The 15,185-nt window shown below is 40.7% G+C and overlaps 1 protein-coding gene across 12 annotated transcripts; it reads right to left on the bottom strand.

Annotated features, from left to right (window-relative positions):
* Positions 1-841: 841 nt before the first annotated feature.
* On the bottom strand, positions 842-15,146 carry HNRNPA2B1 (heterogeneous nuclear ribonucleoprotein A2/B1). 12 transcript variants are annotated; one of them, XR_014540327.1, is made up of 13 exons: positions 15,007-15,146; positions 8,872-8,982; positions 7,894-8,040; positions 6,770-6,980; positions 5,798-5,899; positions 5,634-5,714; positions 5,359-5,421; positions 4,536-4,655; positions 4,016-4,138; positions 3,125-3,207; positions 2,056-2,966; positions 1,695-1,799; positions 842-1,130 (listed from the first exon to the last, which is right to left on the bottom strand). XR_014540327.1 is itself a non-coding variant. In XM_083578828.1 (11 exons), the coding sequence occupies exons 1-10, from the start codon at positions 15,034-15,036 to the stop codon at positions 3,146-3,148; spliced, it is 1,050 nt and encodes a 349-aa protein (XP_083434954.1). In that variant the 5' UTR covers positions 15,037-15,146; the 3' UTR covers positions 842-2,966; positions 3,125-3,145. The 12 variants fall into 12 exon arrangements, 4 of the variants coding, with proteins under 4 accessions (XP_083434954.1, XP_083434951.1, XP_083434952.1 ...); XR_014540330.1 differs by having other exon boundaries at positions 14,998-15,137; XR_014540326.1 differs by having other exon boundaries at positions 1,695-2,966.
* Between the last annotated feature and the right edge of the window lie 39 nt (positions 15,147-15,185).

Raw genomic sequence — 15,185 nt, 5'->3', positions numbered from 1 at the left:
CATGCCAATGAGATTCTGCAATATAACCAGCCATGCATCACACAGTACACCTGGTAGCAGAGTCCTGGAATAGAAACTTTTCACTCTACAAGTGCTGCGTTAAATTCAGCTCCCTATTTACAATCAACAAGCACGTATGCTTCAAAATAATGAGTGTAACAAATAGTAGAGTAAAAGTTTCTTAAATTTAACACACCTTAAGTACACTTTGATTTTGTTTTTGAAGAGGGCCAGAGTATTGCCCTTAACCACAAAAATAAGACATGCCCTTTTGAATAAATCCTAGCTCAGATATGCAGGAATATTCAGACAGAGATAATAGAATCATAGAGTTGGAAGAGACAAGGGCCATCGAGTCCAACCCCCTATGTCCAACCCCCTATCATATGTAGCTTTAAAGAAAACCACGGGCTTTACTGCAAGATACAGTGTTAAAAACAAGATTCAGAGGCAATGTCTTTTTAATGATTTTTTCCAACATTGTGTCAGTGCTTAAGAACTATCTAAAACGACATTCAAATGACATTCTAGTTGTTTGAAGGTGTTTCTGTGCAAGGTTCAGTAGATCCATGAGCATGTTTAGGTCACACTGGGGAATGGGGTGCAGAAAAGGGGTTGACCCGCTTAACCAAATACTTCTGCAGATATTGATATTGTACCCACAGCATATTGATACCTCCCTCTTACTTGGACACCCAAATTGGATCTAGCCAACGAGATACCATAAAATATGCTGTGTGTTCCCTCAAAGAGTTCCTATCTTCTAGACTGAAGTGTCATGTAGTAGTAGGGTTTATATTTTAACTGTATGAAATGTTAAAATGGTATCAGACTAGAAATGTTTTTGTATAAAAGTTTATTATCACTTATAAAAAATATGACACAGTATTTGCTGTCTTAAAACATTAATTTTGATTTCCTATTCAGGCTGAATTCTAAGAACAGGTGCTACTATAGTTTTATATATTTTAAAAAGCATTACAATAGGCTGCACTAATATTAATTTAACCTAAAAAGGTTTTATAAAACCAGCAAAACCATCTATTTTGTGATGAGCATAGAAAAATCTTATTTCTTGAAGTTTCTGTGGTTGACCACTTCTTCATTAGTTACCTGCAGCTGGCACCTTCCTGCCAAAGAAAAAGAAAGTATCTGAAGAAGTTTATCATGTATGCTTCTTTGTATCACCTACAGGAAAACTTCAGCAAATGGCTATAATCCAGATGAGGCAAGTCAAGACCTTTTACTGTACAGATTGTACCAGAGACAAACTTTAAAAGACAAATATTATTGTACCAGAGACAAACTTTAAAAGACAAATATTTGCGCTGAAAAAGCTGTGGCTGGTATGCCTATAACTACAACGGCAGAATTAAACAAATATGCAACAAAAACAAATTAGCATCCTAGCCAATTCATTTAGCAAGTCATAAAAATTCCACCTCGTGTATTATTTTCTTGTATACAACTATCATGCAAGAATGGGTGCTATAAACCAATGAGTAAAATTATTCCTACATTTTAAGTTCTACAATAAGTATATTCAGACAACACAGTAGACAATTTTCATAACAATAAGATTTCAGCTGCCATGGATACCTAAGAGTTCACCATTTTCCTTTAAAGTGTTTATTTTTTAAAAAATTGAAGGATAAAAACATGAAATTATACCATGTAAGTGAGCTGCAACATACCATTTTAACTAACCATAGCAGGGATGGGACCCTTGCAAAGTTTTAATGGACACTTGGCTGGTTCATTTGCTCAGCAGGTCTATTGCTTGTCCATGGTGCATAAAGCTAGATTCCAGCAGGGGAAAGATAGGTTAAGCAGCTGAAGTTAAAATAAATGAAAATATAATAGCAAAAACAAAAACCCACATCCCAAGAAACAAACAAAAACAGTAATCTTAAATTTTTCAACCACAATTGTTAACTTGGTTCATTGCTATGTTAAACTAGATAATATACCACTATACTGAAACAGTACACTGTCATATAGTATTAGTTTCTTGTTTTTGGAATATTAAGAAAGGAAAAGTAAATAAGATCTTACCTAAAGAAGTTTAACTGAAGCTTAGAACTATTTTGCTCTACACCCTCAGCTCTCGTTGGCATCCTTATAAAACTACTGTAGTTAAAGCTCTGCAGAAGTACAGCACAGCTTTTTAAGACTGGCTGAACTTAGTGCCGTTCTCAAGAGTTCTCTTGCACTAGACCTGTGTCCCTGGAAGAGTACCTCGCTGGGGATATTTCCTTTCCTTGCCATTGAAGAAGCAGCATCTAAAAGATCTAAAAAGGTGTTTCTCCTTGCAGAGATATCCCTTAAGTTATCTAGGTATTTTAAACCTGGTGATTTACAGAAAACATTATCTGACCACATTTACATGTACAACAATGACTTTGTAGTATTTGTGGGACCTTCTACTACCCACTCCTTGCCTTAATTTACAACGTATTTTAAATAAATCTAAGATTACACAACATTTCCTTTAGAATTATTTTATTAAATCATAAATGTACAACAGCTTCTTAACTCTACACACGCACTTAAATTTTTAAAAGGAAAACGTTATGTCTTATTACACCATGATCCTGGCTAATAGCTTTTCAAAACTTTGAGAAAATTCTTTAAAAAAGGTTTCACATGTCACCTGAAACTTACAAATTTAACATTATCAAAGGAATGCTTCTACACTCTTACAAAGACCACTAGAAAGAAACAACAATTAAAAAGCTAAGAAACTGTCTCAAAGGCATTTTTACAATCCTTCCTCCACAGTAAGGTATGTTATTAAATAATCCAATCCATTCACAAAATGGCTCTCTGCATCTGCTCTGGTGTCTTCTGCCATATCACTGCATATTTATGCATGACTGAGATAAGTTTCCTTAACAATGTTATTCGAAAACCTGAAGCTGTTCTTTTACCTCTGGGCTCATCCTCTCCTATTTATACAGTGAAGCCTGTTTCAACAGAAGTAAAGAGTAAAAAAATAGGTTATGAAGTTATCCATCTACCCAATTTCTTTTTTAAAGGAAAGATAATATCCTAAAAAGCTTTTACCCCTGCAGCTAAAGCCAAGAAACACTGCAATTTTAGCATTTTAAAAATGTACACTCACCCATGAAAAGCTTACAGAAGATCAATAACGGCTCCGCCCTCCATATCCCCCACTTCCTCCACTTCCTCCAGGACCATAGTTTCCTGTATTGTTAAAATGGAAAGCATAAAATTAACACAATTGAACAGCCATTCTCAAGTTTCATCAAAACCTTACTTTTAAACTGCAATCACCCAAAATGCTCAATTCTACAACAGTCGATTAGTGCTCTCAGCATCTTGCAATCAAAACTGACATCAAAGTAGATCACCAGATCTAATTAAATCTAACAAATGCAACTTTTAAAGTACATTCCTGTCTTAGAACTGTGTCAACAGGGGGAAGTGGTAGCTGCCTTTTTTAAAAGGAGACAGATCGATCTGTACAACATGTATGCCAGGCTTTCACAACCTGATCCACTCCCACTTGTTTTGGAATACAAGTCCCAGTAGCCCAGTCCAGGCCAGTATGGCTAATTATAGGGGATGGGGGAAGTTGTAGTTTAAAGACGGGGAAAGTTGGTAGTTGGCAAATGGCAAAAGAGATTCCTCAGAATTCTGCTACAATTTGGAATGACCACAACTAGGCCTCCAGAAAGGGTTCTGCAGGTAGGAATAGGTTTGATTCTTAATTGCTGGGTCACCAGGGGCAGTCCACTTCAATTGCAAGTTACCTCGACTTTCTACTATGTATGAACAGCTTTCACGCCTACTGGGAAAAATAAAGCACTATAATAAGAGTGGGTTGCAGGGTGCAAACCCTCCCACCATCTCAACATTATGTAAGCCCAACCATCACTCACCAGTGTGCTATTAGGAAAAGATAGCAATGACCCTCTTCCTCTCCTAAAGGCAAATCCAGGATTTGTGGGAAGGGGGGGTAGATACTTTTCTATTTCACTTTTCGTATTACCTCCACCATATGGTCCTCCCATGTTCCTGCTTCCACCAAAATTTCCACTCTTCATTGGACCATAGTTTGAGGGCTGTTGGTTGTAGTTTCCAAAATCATTGTAATTTCCTCCTCCATAATTGCCTGAATCAATAAAAAGTTTATGCTGAATAATCAAAATGCTAGCTTTGAATATAGAATGTCACAAAAAAAAACATGCCTTTGACTTATATATAATGCTATTGGCCATCACATGGACTGCTATCACATGGACTGATACTCTACTATCAGCCTTTAGATCAGCCGTGATAAACACATTTTTAGACCTTGTAGTTATCAAACACTTCAGAACACCCTTTTGTGTTCCAGTTTCAAGAGCAATGTATTTTTATCTTGCCTTTCAGGCAATTATTATCCCCCACAGCACCCGAAATAATGTTTTAATAAAGACATACTCTGCCACCACAAATACTTTTGAATTCCCACCACAACAGAGAGGACTAAAGCTAAGGCCCAGTGTTCTAATTCCTTCCAACATTACCTCCTCCGTAGTTGTCATAGCCACCTCCATAGCCCCCACCCTGGTTGCCATATCCAGGTCCTCCACCACCATATCCTCCTCTTCCTCCGCCATAACCAGGACTGCCTCCAAAATTGCCACCTATTGTAAAACAAGTCTCAGTAAACATGCAGAAAAACATGCAGCTTATATCAGAGTTGAACTTATATTTCATATAGAGTATTATGGCCACAACCATATCCTTTTAAAGAAATAATATGCACGTAGCAGACTTTGAATTTTTCTTGGAAACAGACTTTTATACCACACGATTCTCCTCCATAAAGCAATCTGTCACATAGTGTGTGGGGGGGGCTGCTGCTTGACAAAAAGCTAATCAACAGAAACATCAATATATACTGCTATCCTGCAAGCCGCTTGATACAATTTTACTCACGTTATTGCACTTTGCAATAATAAAATTATGTGCATGTCTTGAAATCAAACCATAAAGCCACATCTGGTGCTTACAAAGGCACATGGCTTTGCAAGTGCTGATAATCAACAATGCTTGCCAAGGTGCAATACACACACGTATGTGGAAGCCTCGTGGGCCTTATTAGGGCTGGAGGCCAGAGGTGCTCCATCACTGATTTGGAGGAATGATTTGGTTCCAAAAGAAAACTATTTGAATTACAGCATATTTATATGGTTGACAATGGATTACGGGCATATGATAGCAATTACATTGATTTTGAGTATTTTTATACCCGACTGGACCATAAAGAAAATTTAATTGGTTATACCATTTCCACTACAGCACACATACATACTATGTCTTCCTAAGCAAATTAAAGAGACTAACCTCCTGGTCCCCCGCCATATCCATTATATCCATCACCAAATCCACGACCGCCTCCATAGCCATCTGTCAAAAATAAAGTTTTTCCTATTAGTTTACCTAGTGCAAAAAATGAAAGCATTTATGGTTGCTGGTCATATCATATTCACATAAGGGAAAGGAAGACCACCATAACAGTGTTCTTATTTTTATGAAACCCCGGGTCATAAAAACTTTAACAGATTAGTCTACGTGGGCTTATTTAGTGCTTTGTAATGATCACTGATGAACTGACTTACCAGATCCACCTCTGAAGTTACTTCCAGGTCCAGGTCCAAAGTTTCCACCACCTCCACGCGAGTCTCCGAAGCCAAAGTTACCTGAAAGTGTTCATCAGCTTAAGTTAACTACAATACTATTTCCAAAATATTTAATGTAAATACGATGCAATTTGCAAACATACCTCCTCGTCCACTCCTTGAGCTCTGAACCTCTTGCATTTCTTGTCTAGATAAAGCTTTTCTTACTTCTGCATTATGACCATTGATAGTATGGTATTTCTGCACTGTGTTCACAAAAGATGGGGGGGGGGGGATAAACAAATGATACAACCTTCAATCTAATCCATCACAGCAGTTTCAGTTCAAAATTAGAAAAAACATTAAGGAAGACTGCAACACTGGTGAAATTCAATTTTATGCACTGACTTTCTACACTGGTACAAAATGTAAACCTGACCCAGAAATAATTCTATGTATGCCTACTCAGAAATCCCACTCTTCATTCATGCTTACTCCCAGAAATAAAAGATTGCAGCCAGGCTTCTACATTTTTGTTCAGTGTGCTTAACAAGGTTGAAATAGCCACTGCCTTCTGGAGAAGTTGCAGCTGCAGATGTAGACAATCGTCCTAGCAGTTGTGTGGAGATCCTTGCCACTCTCAATCTCTGAGCTTCAAAGGAAAGTTAGGGGTTGCTTGGCCCAGAATAAAAGGGAAATGATGAGATTACTTGCTCAACATGCATCCTTTTCCTGCTAGAGGTAGGAGAGCCCAGTTCTAGTTTGTTGTTCAGCAGGCAGTGAATACCTTCAACAAGAAAGGTGTGCATGGTCCCCATGACACCTTCCTGCAGGAAAGTGGAAGATGTTGTTGCCACTGCTCAGCAGAAGAGATCCAAATACCTCTGCCATATCGCAATCTGGCAAGCAACACTGATTAGTTGGCTACCAAGGCCAGCTTAAAACAGTGGCCACCATTTTCTTGCACTTGGTATGCAATTTACATACATGCATGTAAGAAGAAATGGCAACCTGCAGTGGTTGCACTACATCCTGAAATGACTTGCTTGCTGATACAGTGATATATAGAACCAGGCCCAAACACGGGTACATAAAACACGTAACAGTTACAAAGATTGTTAATAATGTTTACTTACATACAATTTTATCCACTGGATCATGGTCATCAAAAGTTACAAATCCAAAGCCCCTCTTTTTACCAGATTGTCTGTCTGTAATTATTTCAATTGTGTCGATTTTTCCATATTCCGAGAAGTAGTCTCTAAGGTGATGTTCCTCAGTATCTTCTTTAATTCCACCAACAAACAATTTTTTCACGGTTACATGAGCTCCAGGTTTTCCAGATTCCTTGAAAAATAAGTTTAGCAAAACTGCCTAGTTAATTGTTGGTCAAACAAAAAACAAAACCCTGAATTTCTAGTTGCTGGTGTTAACGAATAACTAAAAATGTGAAAACTGGCCATTTCCATTTCTGCTGCATTAAATAAACATCAGAAAACTTTAATAATCGTGTAGGAAACTAACACCTTAAGCAGTATTTATTTCAGGAACGTTTCAGCAGTTGTCTTTTTCTGTTATCGCTATGGCCTATAATTTTGGCAAAGTGTAACATTCATAAACACTTTAAGAATGCTCAGATCACTTCACGTACATTAGTGTGTTGCAATGCTGAGAACAATCCTGTAAAATTGTTTTATTATTCCCATATATTGGGGTTTGAGTGGCTTGAGTTCACAGCAGAGGCAAGACTTGAACTAGGAGTTTCCCCGTTTGTAACAGTTTGAGGCAATATGCCATGCCAACACTCAGTTTCTATCATCAAATATATTAACTTTAGATCCCTGGCTTTTGTTGTACGATCACATAATCACAGAATTGAAAGGAACCCTGAGGATAATCTAGTCCAGGTCATTGCAGCGCAGGAATATGCAGCTGCCCCATCCAGGGATCAAACATGCGAACCTTGGCATTATGAACACCATGCTGTAACCAACTGAGCTTTTTCCTCAGCTGCATGCTGCCAACATTCAATTAACTGCTTGAGACCTGCCACAGAAAAGTCACTGCATGAAATCCATACCTCAGCACAGGTTAAGGAAGTATTGCTAAATGGGTCTAGTCCATTGAGCATGTATGTCCTCCAAGTTGCAGTATTTTACACCCAGCAGCAAAAACATTTTCTGAATAATATAAACTTGTCTGCTTTAAGAGACAGAGAAGAGATAAAAATATCTCCAATTTAAAACAGAACAAAACTTACCTCCCTGGCTACAGCTCTTTTCGGCTCAACTACTCTTCCATCAATGGAATGAGGTCTGGCAGCCATTGCTGCATCAACTTCAGCCATGGAAGAGAATGTTACAAAACCAAATCCTCGTGAGCGTTTGCTTGCAGGGTCTCTCATAACCTACAAGATGAAGGTTGTGCATTTCAACTATTAAGTTCTAAATTACAATTATTGCCACACACATTTTGCTATCAGCAATAATTCTGTTTAGCAGTTACTTTTCTAAGCAGTTGCTAAGAAGAAATACAACTGTACCCTAAAGAATGTAGTTTACTACATGGCACCCATGAAAACTTTTAGAAAGTAGACAGCAACGTGGCACAGAGTGTAACGTTCTAATACAGTTAACATCTCAATGGGAACTCCAAAAATAGGTGTTTGCATCCCACCCCTATATTTTAAGTTATACACAATATATTTCATGAAAGAGGAATTATAGGCTTCATAAAAAGTGATGACTGAATGTTTCAATTTTCTGATTTTAAAAATCACAATCTATGTTAATCAATGGCTAAATCAGGAAAGCTTACTGACATTAACCTGTCACTACCCAAAAATAACATTTTCTATTTGTGTTATTAAGAGAGATTCTAGACTGAAAGCTAAAAATAGTATACAAGCACCATTAGCCGCAAGGAAGAACTAAACTTCTTAATCTCAGAAAAGATGCAACTGTTCTCATGGGTGATCAATGTCTATTAACCATTGAAGAGTGTATCTCACACTTCAGCACAAAGGAAACAGAAGTCTGCTCTTCTAGACAAATCTGAAGACAGTTATGGCTGCTAATGAACCAAACATGGTTTCATCCTGCATCCTGTCTTCCAGTGCATCTGGGTTCAAAGAGGACCAGACTAGCAACCAGAATATATTGCCTATTTTTTCCAGATTAATTTCCCCCCATACCCAAAGCTATCTAAAATCAAACAAAGATTAATGCACACAACTTACCACACAATCCGTTAACTTTCCCCATTGCTCATAGTAGTTTCTCAAACTTTCTTCTGTGGTTTCGAAGCTTAAGCCACCAATGAATAGTTTGCGGAACTGCTCTTTTTCCCTCTAATTCAAAGGAGAGAAAAAATAGTAATATAGCATACAATTTCTTCCTAAACACATACTAGATTTTATATATCCAACAATAACTGAGACACTATCTTTTCTATTTGGGTCAAGCACTTCAGTTGGAAAAATATAAAAAATACATAATCTAGGTTTTATGTTTGCCAGGAAACAACTGAGAAAAGCCTTTTTGAACTTAATGTCTACCAAAGAAACCCAGGATTTAATACAAACTGGAAAATAGTCGTAGCTAATCTTTTTGATTCTTTACAGCAGGTGGAGGATGTTGAGCTGAGAATCGTGCAAGATTTTCCAGATATGTGAACCTATAGACCTCACAATTTAACATCCTGATAATATGGCTTCAAGCAGAAATTCTACTCTGGAACACACACTCTATGTCATTTGTGGCAAATAAAAACCTCCTCAAAACCAACCAGGTGAACTCTAACAATGTACAGTGGTACCTTGGTTCTCAAATGCCTTGGTACTCAAACAACTTGGAACCCAAACACTGCAAACTGGGAAGTGTTCCGGTTTGCGAACTTTTTTTCTAAGCCAAACTGCAATAAGAAACACTGCCAGTTTCTTCTCTACTCTTTTTCAAAGTCTGCAACATAGTTGCACATTACAAACTTCTACACATGGTATTGTGTTTCTATGTATGCTAGTCCAACAATTATTATGTGGATATTTAGTATACAACAAGCCGTTAGTTCAGGGGTTCTTTCTATCCCTATGGCCCACTTGAGAGGGCAAAATGGTGAAGAACAAACAGTCACAAGATGGAGCAAGCTTGTTTTTTCCAGCTCTGGAGGCTAGGACCTGAACCCAAAGCAATGGATTCAAGTTACAAAAAAGGAGATTCTGACTAAACATCAGGAAGAACTGAGAGCAAGAGTAGTTGATAATGGACTCACACAAGAGGTGGTGGACTCTTCTTCCCTAGATGTTTTTAAGCAGATGTTGATTGCTATCTGTCCTGTATGATTTAGTTGCAGGGGGTTGGACTAGATGACCCTTGTGGTTCCTTCCAACTCTACAATTCAATGATTCTAAGAGGTTGTCATAATCAACTGGCAATTACTGACATCACTATTTACTTACATATGATCCCTCTTGATAACTGCCATACTTTTTGACACAGTAATTTCCCTGTGGCATTGAGTTCCATAGTTCAGCTTTCCTCAAGTCAAAAACACCAGCTCTGGAGGTGACATGCCCTAGCATTCCCATTTTAGGCAGAATTTGCTAATCTAGAATCTCTAAAACAGAGCCACATTAGTTTGTATCTCCTGGCCCCAAAAAAGATGCCTCTCAAAGTATTCATCTATCCATCAGTTTGTAGAGAAGAATAGTATTGTTATTTCATTACTTCTCCTTGCTCTATAAACCTTTACTTCCTCCAACACTAGCTTCCTTCTCTAATCACCATGCTGTCTGTTCCCAAATTAATAAATATTACCCCACTCTTCTTTCATTTCCAGGCCACCTTTACTCAATTCAGGGAGGTGATTAATGCCTTCTTGTGAAAGCGGGTGTTCCCTACCTGCTTGAAGGAAGCAGTGGTAAGACCACTCCTTAATATGCCCTCCCTGGATTCAGAAAATCTAAGTAATTACTGGTCAGCTACAAATATCCCCTTCTTGGGCAAGGTTCTTGAGTTGGTGGTTGCAGACCAGATCCTGGCACTCTTGAAGGAAACTGATTTTCCAGATTCATGTCAATCAGCATTTAGGCCCACTTTCAGCAAAGAAATTACTTTTGTTGCCCTGTATGATCTCTGTCAGGATAGGAGATATGCATCCCTGTTATTCGCCTTCATCTCTCAGTGGCTTTCAGTACCATCAACCATGGTATCCTAGAGTGAAATTCCAGGATGGGGGTAGCTCGCACTGATTTGCAATGGTTCCGGTCGTACTTGGATGGTAATTTCCAAAAGGTTATGCTTGGGGAGAGCTCTTCAGCCCCATGGAGCCTTCAATGTGGGGTTCCTTGGGGTTCAATTTTATCCCCTATACTGTTTTATAAACATCTACAGCACATGAAACTGCTGAGTGGGGTCATCCAGAGCTTTGTAGTACATTGCCAGCAATATGCTGCTGGCGCAGCCTCAAGGACTTGCCTAAGAACCAACCTAAGCCCTACAATAACATCTCAGGCCCTTCTTTGTGTGCCTCCTCCATGAGGTCATAGAATCATGGAACTATAGAGTTGGAAGAGATCCCAGGGGTCATCTTGTCCAATCTCCTGCAATGCAGGAAATTACAGCTAAACAATCTCTGACAGAGGACCACTCAACCATTCTTTGAAAACTTCCCACCATATTTTGAAGGGTGGCAACACAAGAATAGACCATGGTTCCCCATTTGTGGTATTCTCTCCCCAATGAGGCTCGTCTGGTGCCTTCATTACATATCTTTAGGCACCAGGCAAAAACGATTCTATGTAACCAGACATTTGGCTGATTGAACATTCCGTGGCCTTTTAAATGTGTTTCGTATGAAGGTTATTTATTTGTTTTTATTCTTGTTTGACTATGTACATTGTGCTCTGGTTATGTATTGTTATGCTGTGAACTGCCTATGATTGTCAGATGAAGGGCCATATACAAATTTAAAATAAACTTCCTCCACCTACATGGGTACATGCACACAGGGCAGCTGTCCAGTTCCTAAAGCCAGTACAGTCACACTTCAGGATAAATATGCTTCAGGGCAAGGATTTTCGGTCTGTGCTCTGCGGTAACTCGGAAGTAACAGAGCATGTTACTTCTGGCTTTTGCCGCTCGCGCATGCGCACTGTCAAAATGACATCACGCGCATGCAGCGAAACGCGACTGGCGCATCTTACGTTCTATTCAGGATGCGAACGGGGCTCCAGAACGGATCCCGTTCGCATCCCGAGGTAGCACTGTATGTTGTTCTGAGATAGTGTTCTTCTACTAAAAGCTTCTGGAGAAGCTTCCTAACTCATAACTGGGGGGGGGAGGCATGCTTAGAGGAGCCAAGAATGCACAGGAACATCCCAGAGGTGCTTCTTTTCCTCTCTCAATCCCAATACAGCTGCCCATTTTGCCTCCTGCCTTCCAATTTTTCTCCTCCCCTCACACTTGGCTAGCCACATTGATATCTATTTCCTCCTTCCTCCCTTCTACCTGCTGCCACTCTCCCCATATGCCTATTACTGTGCACGTGGTGACCTGCTGTTGAGAAAAAGTGGATGTATGAGAAGGCACTGGCCAGCTTCTTGAAAGGAGAAGGCACTGACCAGCTTGAGAAATATACTTTTTCTTTTTGCCACCACTACCCAAATTTAGGGCACAGAAATGTGCATAAGAACACCATAGCCAAGAATTAGGATACAAGGAGAAGATTGCCTGTATATCAGTTTTCCAGAGAACAGTACTGCATTCTCTACACAGTATTCCTCAGCAGAAAACAGAATTTGAAATGAACGTTTTCAGATTGTATGTGAGGAAAACAGTTCTATTTTATATGTATGTTTCTTCCTGAGAGCACTGTTGAGCATAAGCCATTTTAAAACAGCAACCATGTTTAATTCATACTAAAATAAATCATAACTATAGTGGAAAAGTTGCCATAAAATAAGGGATGATAATTTCAAAAAATTTGTAGGCCAAATAACCAGCTGAGCAGAAAAACAGCATTATAGTCAGCCCCATATATTTTTCACAAAATGTGGACCATTTTCAGTTCTTGGTGTGTTTCAAAGACCCCATAAGCAAGAAAAATTTTATTACCGTTAACATAATTGTGTTTTTCATACTTTTAAAGCTTTACCACACTTTGGTTTTACAACATAACAGAAGTTGACAAAATATTCTAGACTGATCGGAAAATAAAGGAGTTAAGTTGCAGCTACTATGCATTCCCCACATTTAATCCCCCCAAAACATGTTTATCGACTTGCTCTCAAGTATAACAGGGTTAAGAAACAAGGGTTGTCCAAGCAGTTTGTGGGTCAGACCTAGAAAGGTCGCCATGGGGATTTAACATTACTACTGACTCAAACCAATAGCAGTCTGGAATTACTTTAATTAAGAAATGTAGCCCTGTACCTAATAACTGCAACTAATGCCACTGGCTATCGGCAGGGAGTGCGCACTAGTGACCAACACCTACCTTTTAAGATTCTACTACACTCCCGGAATTACTATTAAAAGGGTTCCGGAGGCAAACTAACGCTATTTGTTAAATGCGATAAGGCCCCGCGCTTCGCTGCGTTTAAGCCTTCAAGACCCAAAGGTTCAAGGAAGTAAGCGGCAACGTGTCTGCTGTGGCATACTCTTTTGATTTATCGACTTTAACATAACGATCTGAAACACCTGATGAGGAAGGCAGACGCGAGTTTATAAGCCTTGCTCACCCTTCAAGAACTTAAGAATGCCATAGGGTTTGCTGCTCCTCCGCCTCTCCAGCGAGGATGGCTCCGCCATGTGACGGCTCCGAGAACCCGAGGTGCACAGCGGGCTGAGAGAAAATGGCGCCGAGCACCACCGGGAGGGGGCTCGTTCCCAGAAGGCCAAGAAAGGCTACAGCATTCCGCTCTGCTGCGCACGCGCGCTCCCCCCTCCCCATCAGATTAGGGAGGAGGGCGAGGGAACCCGCCTTTTGTCTTTACTCGCTCCTTCACTTCGTACGCTTTCGCTCCCTCCTTTCCGTACTATACATACGGCTGTGTCCTTTTCCGGCAGACTGGAAATGGAAAAAAACTTCTGACCTCCATAATTCTCCCTAGTCCTATGTGGGGGGATCCCCAACTTGTCGTAACTACTTAGCCGCCACAGCCTCCCCCCCCCCGCCTCCTCCTCAAGTGCTGCCGTCCCTTCCAGAACCTTCCACACTAACGTCTTCAGCCTAGCAGGCAACAAGCGCCGCCAACTGCGCCACCAAGTGTTTTCCAGTTAACGGACTCTGCGTCATCTCAAGTATCTACGCTACTGGCGTATTGTGCCGCAGTTAGTCCCCGCACTAGTCGGCACCACTGCACCGCAATCCCTTCCACGCAAACTGAGCTTTAGGTTTCTCCCGCTAACGTAACGGAGCTACGTGCTTTGCGTAACGCGATTGGAGAATGCGATCCCGTCTTTCTGGTAATGGCGGACCTCATTCTTACGTAGTTAAAAATTCACACATCCTTGCCGCCCCAGGGTTTTTGGTTTTTTTTTTTAATACGCGAAACCACAAAATTGGCGCGACGTAACCGGGGCAAAAAGTAATAACGAATCGACCACTCTTCCATATTGTACTGCTTTTTGCTTAAACCCTCGTTAACCTGAGGTAACGCAAAGCCGTTTAATATGGCGAGAGATGTTTTTGAAAGGGACACCCAAAATGCGCATCGTCATCTTCAGCGAGGCCATCGACTGTTTCCGGACGCAGCCGGCGACGTCCGGCTTTGGCCGAAGAGCACCGAAGAGTACTCGAACCTCGAAAAAGCGCCTTCGAAAATTTCCGGAAAGAACCGAGGCAACAAAAGCCCACCCATTGCTGTAGTCCGGAAATTGCCGAAGATCCACGAAGACTAATAATCGCGCCCAAAAAAAATGGGGAGTATAATTAACCAAGGCCCCATCCACCCCGCTTCCTATCTTCTATCAGCTTAACTAGCACTAACCTAGCGGCGCAAACGGTATAAAAGTGCGCGCTTTCTCCTCCCGCCCCCTCAAGCGCTTCCTTTGTCGCTTGGGGAAAATAAAAGCCCTGTCATTAATGGTATTCAAATTCAGTGCTGTATTAAATAGGTCCTGGCAAAAATATCTTCCGTGAGCGAGCGGCTGACGGCACCCGCCATTAAGCGCATCCTGAGCCCCTTCAAAAAACAACCCACGGGACCAAATCTAACACCTTTTCCCAGTACCCGCCATTTACACCCCACCCCTGCTCTCTCTCTAGCGCCTTGGCTTTCCAGGAGGCTCGCCCGCCCGCCAACCCCATAAGGACACAATGAGTGTAAAAAGGTCGGCCATTACTGAGCCACGCCGTCCGTTACCTCACTCACCCAGTCGCTCTCCCGGTCTCCGCGAGGCATTTTCGGCCGGTTGAGGAAGCAAAGAAAAGCAAGGGAGAAGGCGAAAGGGTTTTTTTAAAAAAAATAAAAATCGCTGCGGTCTTTTTTCTGAGGCGAGCCCCCCTCAGCAGGCAGGCTGGCGCGGTGACGGCGGCGGCGGCAGCAGCAGC

Source organism: Podarcis filfolensis (assembly GCF_964270895.1).
Source record: "Podarcis filfolensis genome assembly, chromosome: 12".
NCBI lineage: Eukaryota > Metazoa > Chordata > Lepidosauria > Squamata > Lacertidae > Podarcis > Podarcis filfolensis.
This window is presented reverse-complemented; position numbering and strand designations above follow the sequence as displayed.

Coding starts and splice junctions, on each gene's coding strand:
- HNRNPA2B1 (XM_083578826.1), bottom strand. CDS start 15,036: ATGCCTCGCGGAGACCGGGAGAGCGACTGGGTGAGTGAG. Junction 8,983..14,997: donor AGAGCGACTGGGTGAGTGAG/GTAACGGACGGC, acceptor CCTTTGAATTAG/AGGGAAAAAGAGCAGTTCCG. Junction 4,656..5,358: donor ATATGGCGGGGGACCAGGAG/GTTAGTCTCTTT, acceptor GTTTTACAATAG/GTGGCAATTTTGGAGGCAGT.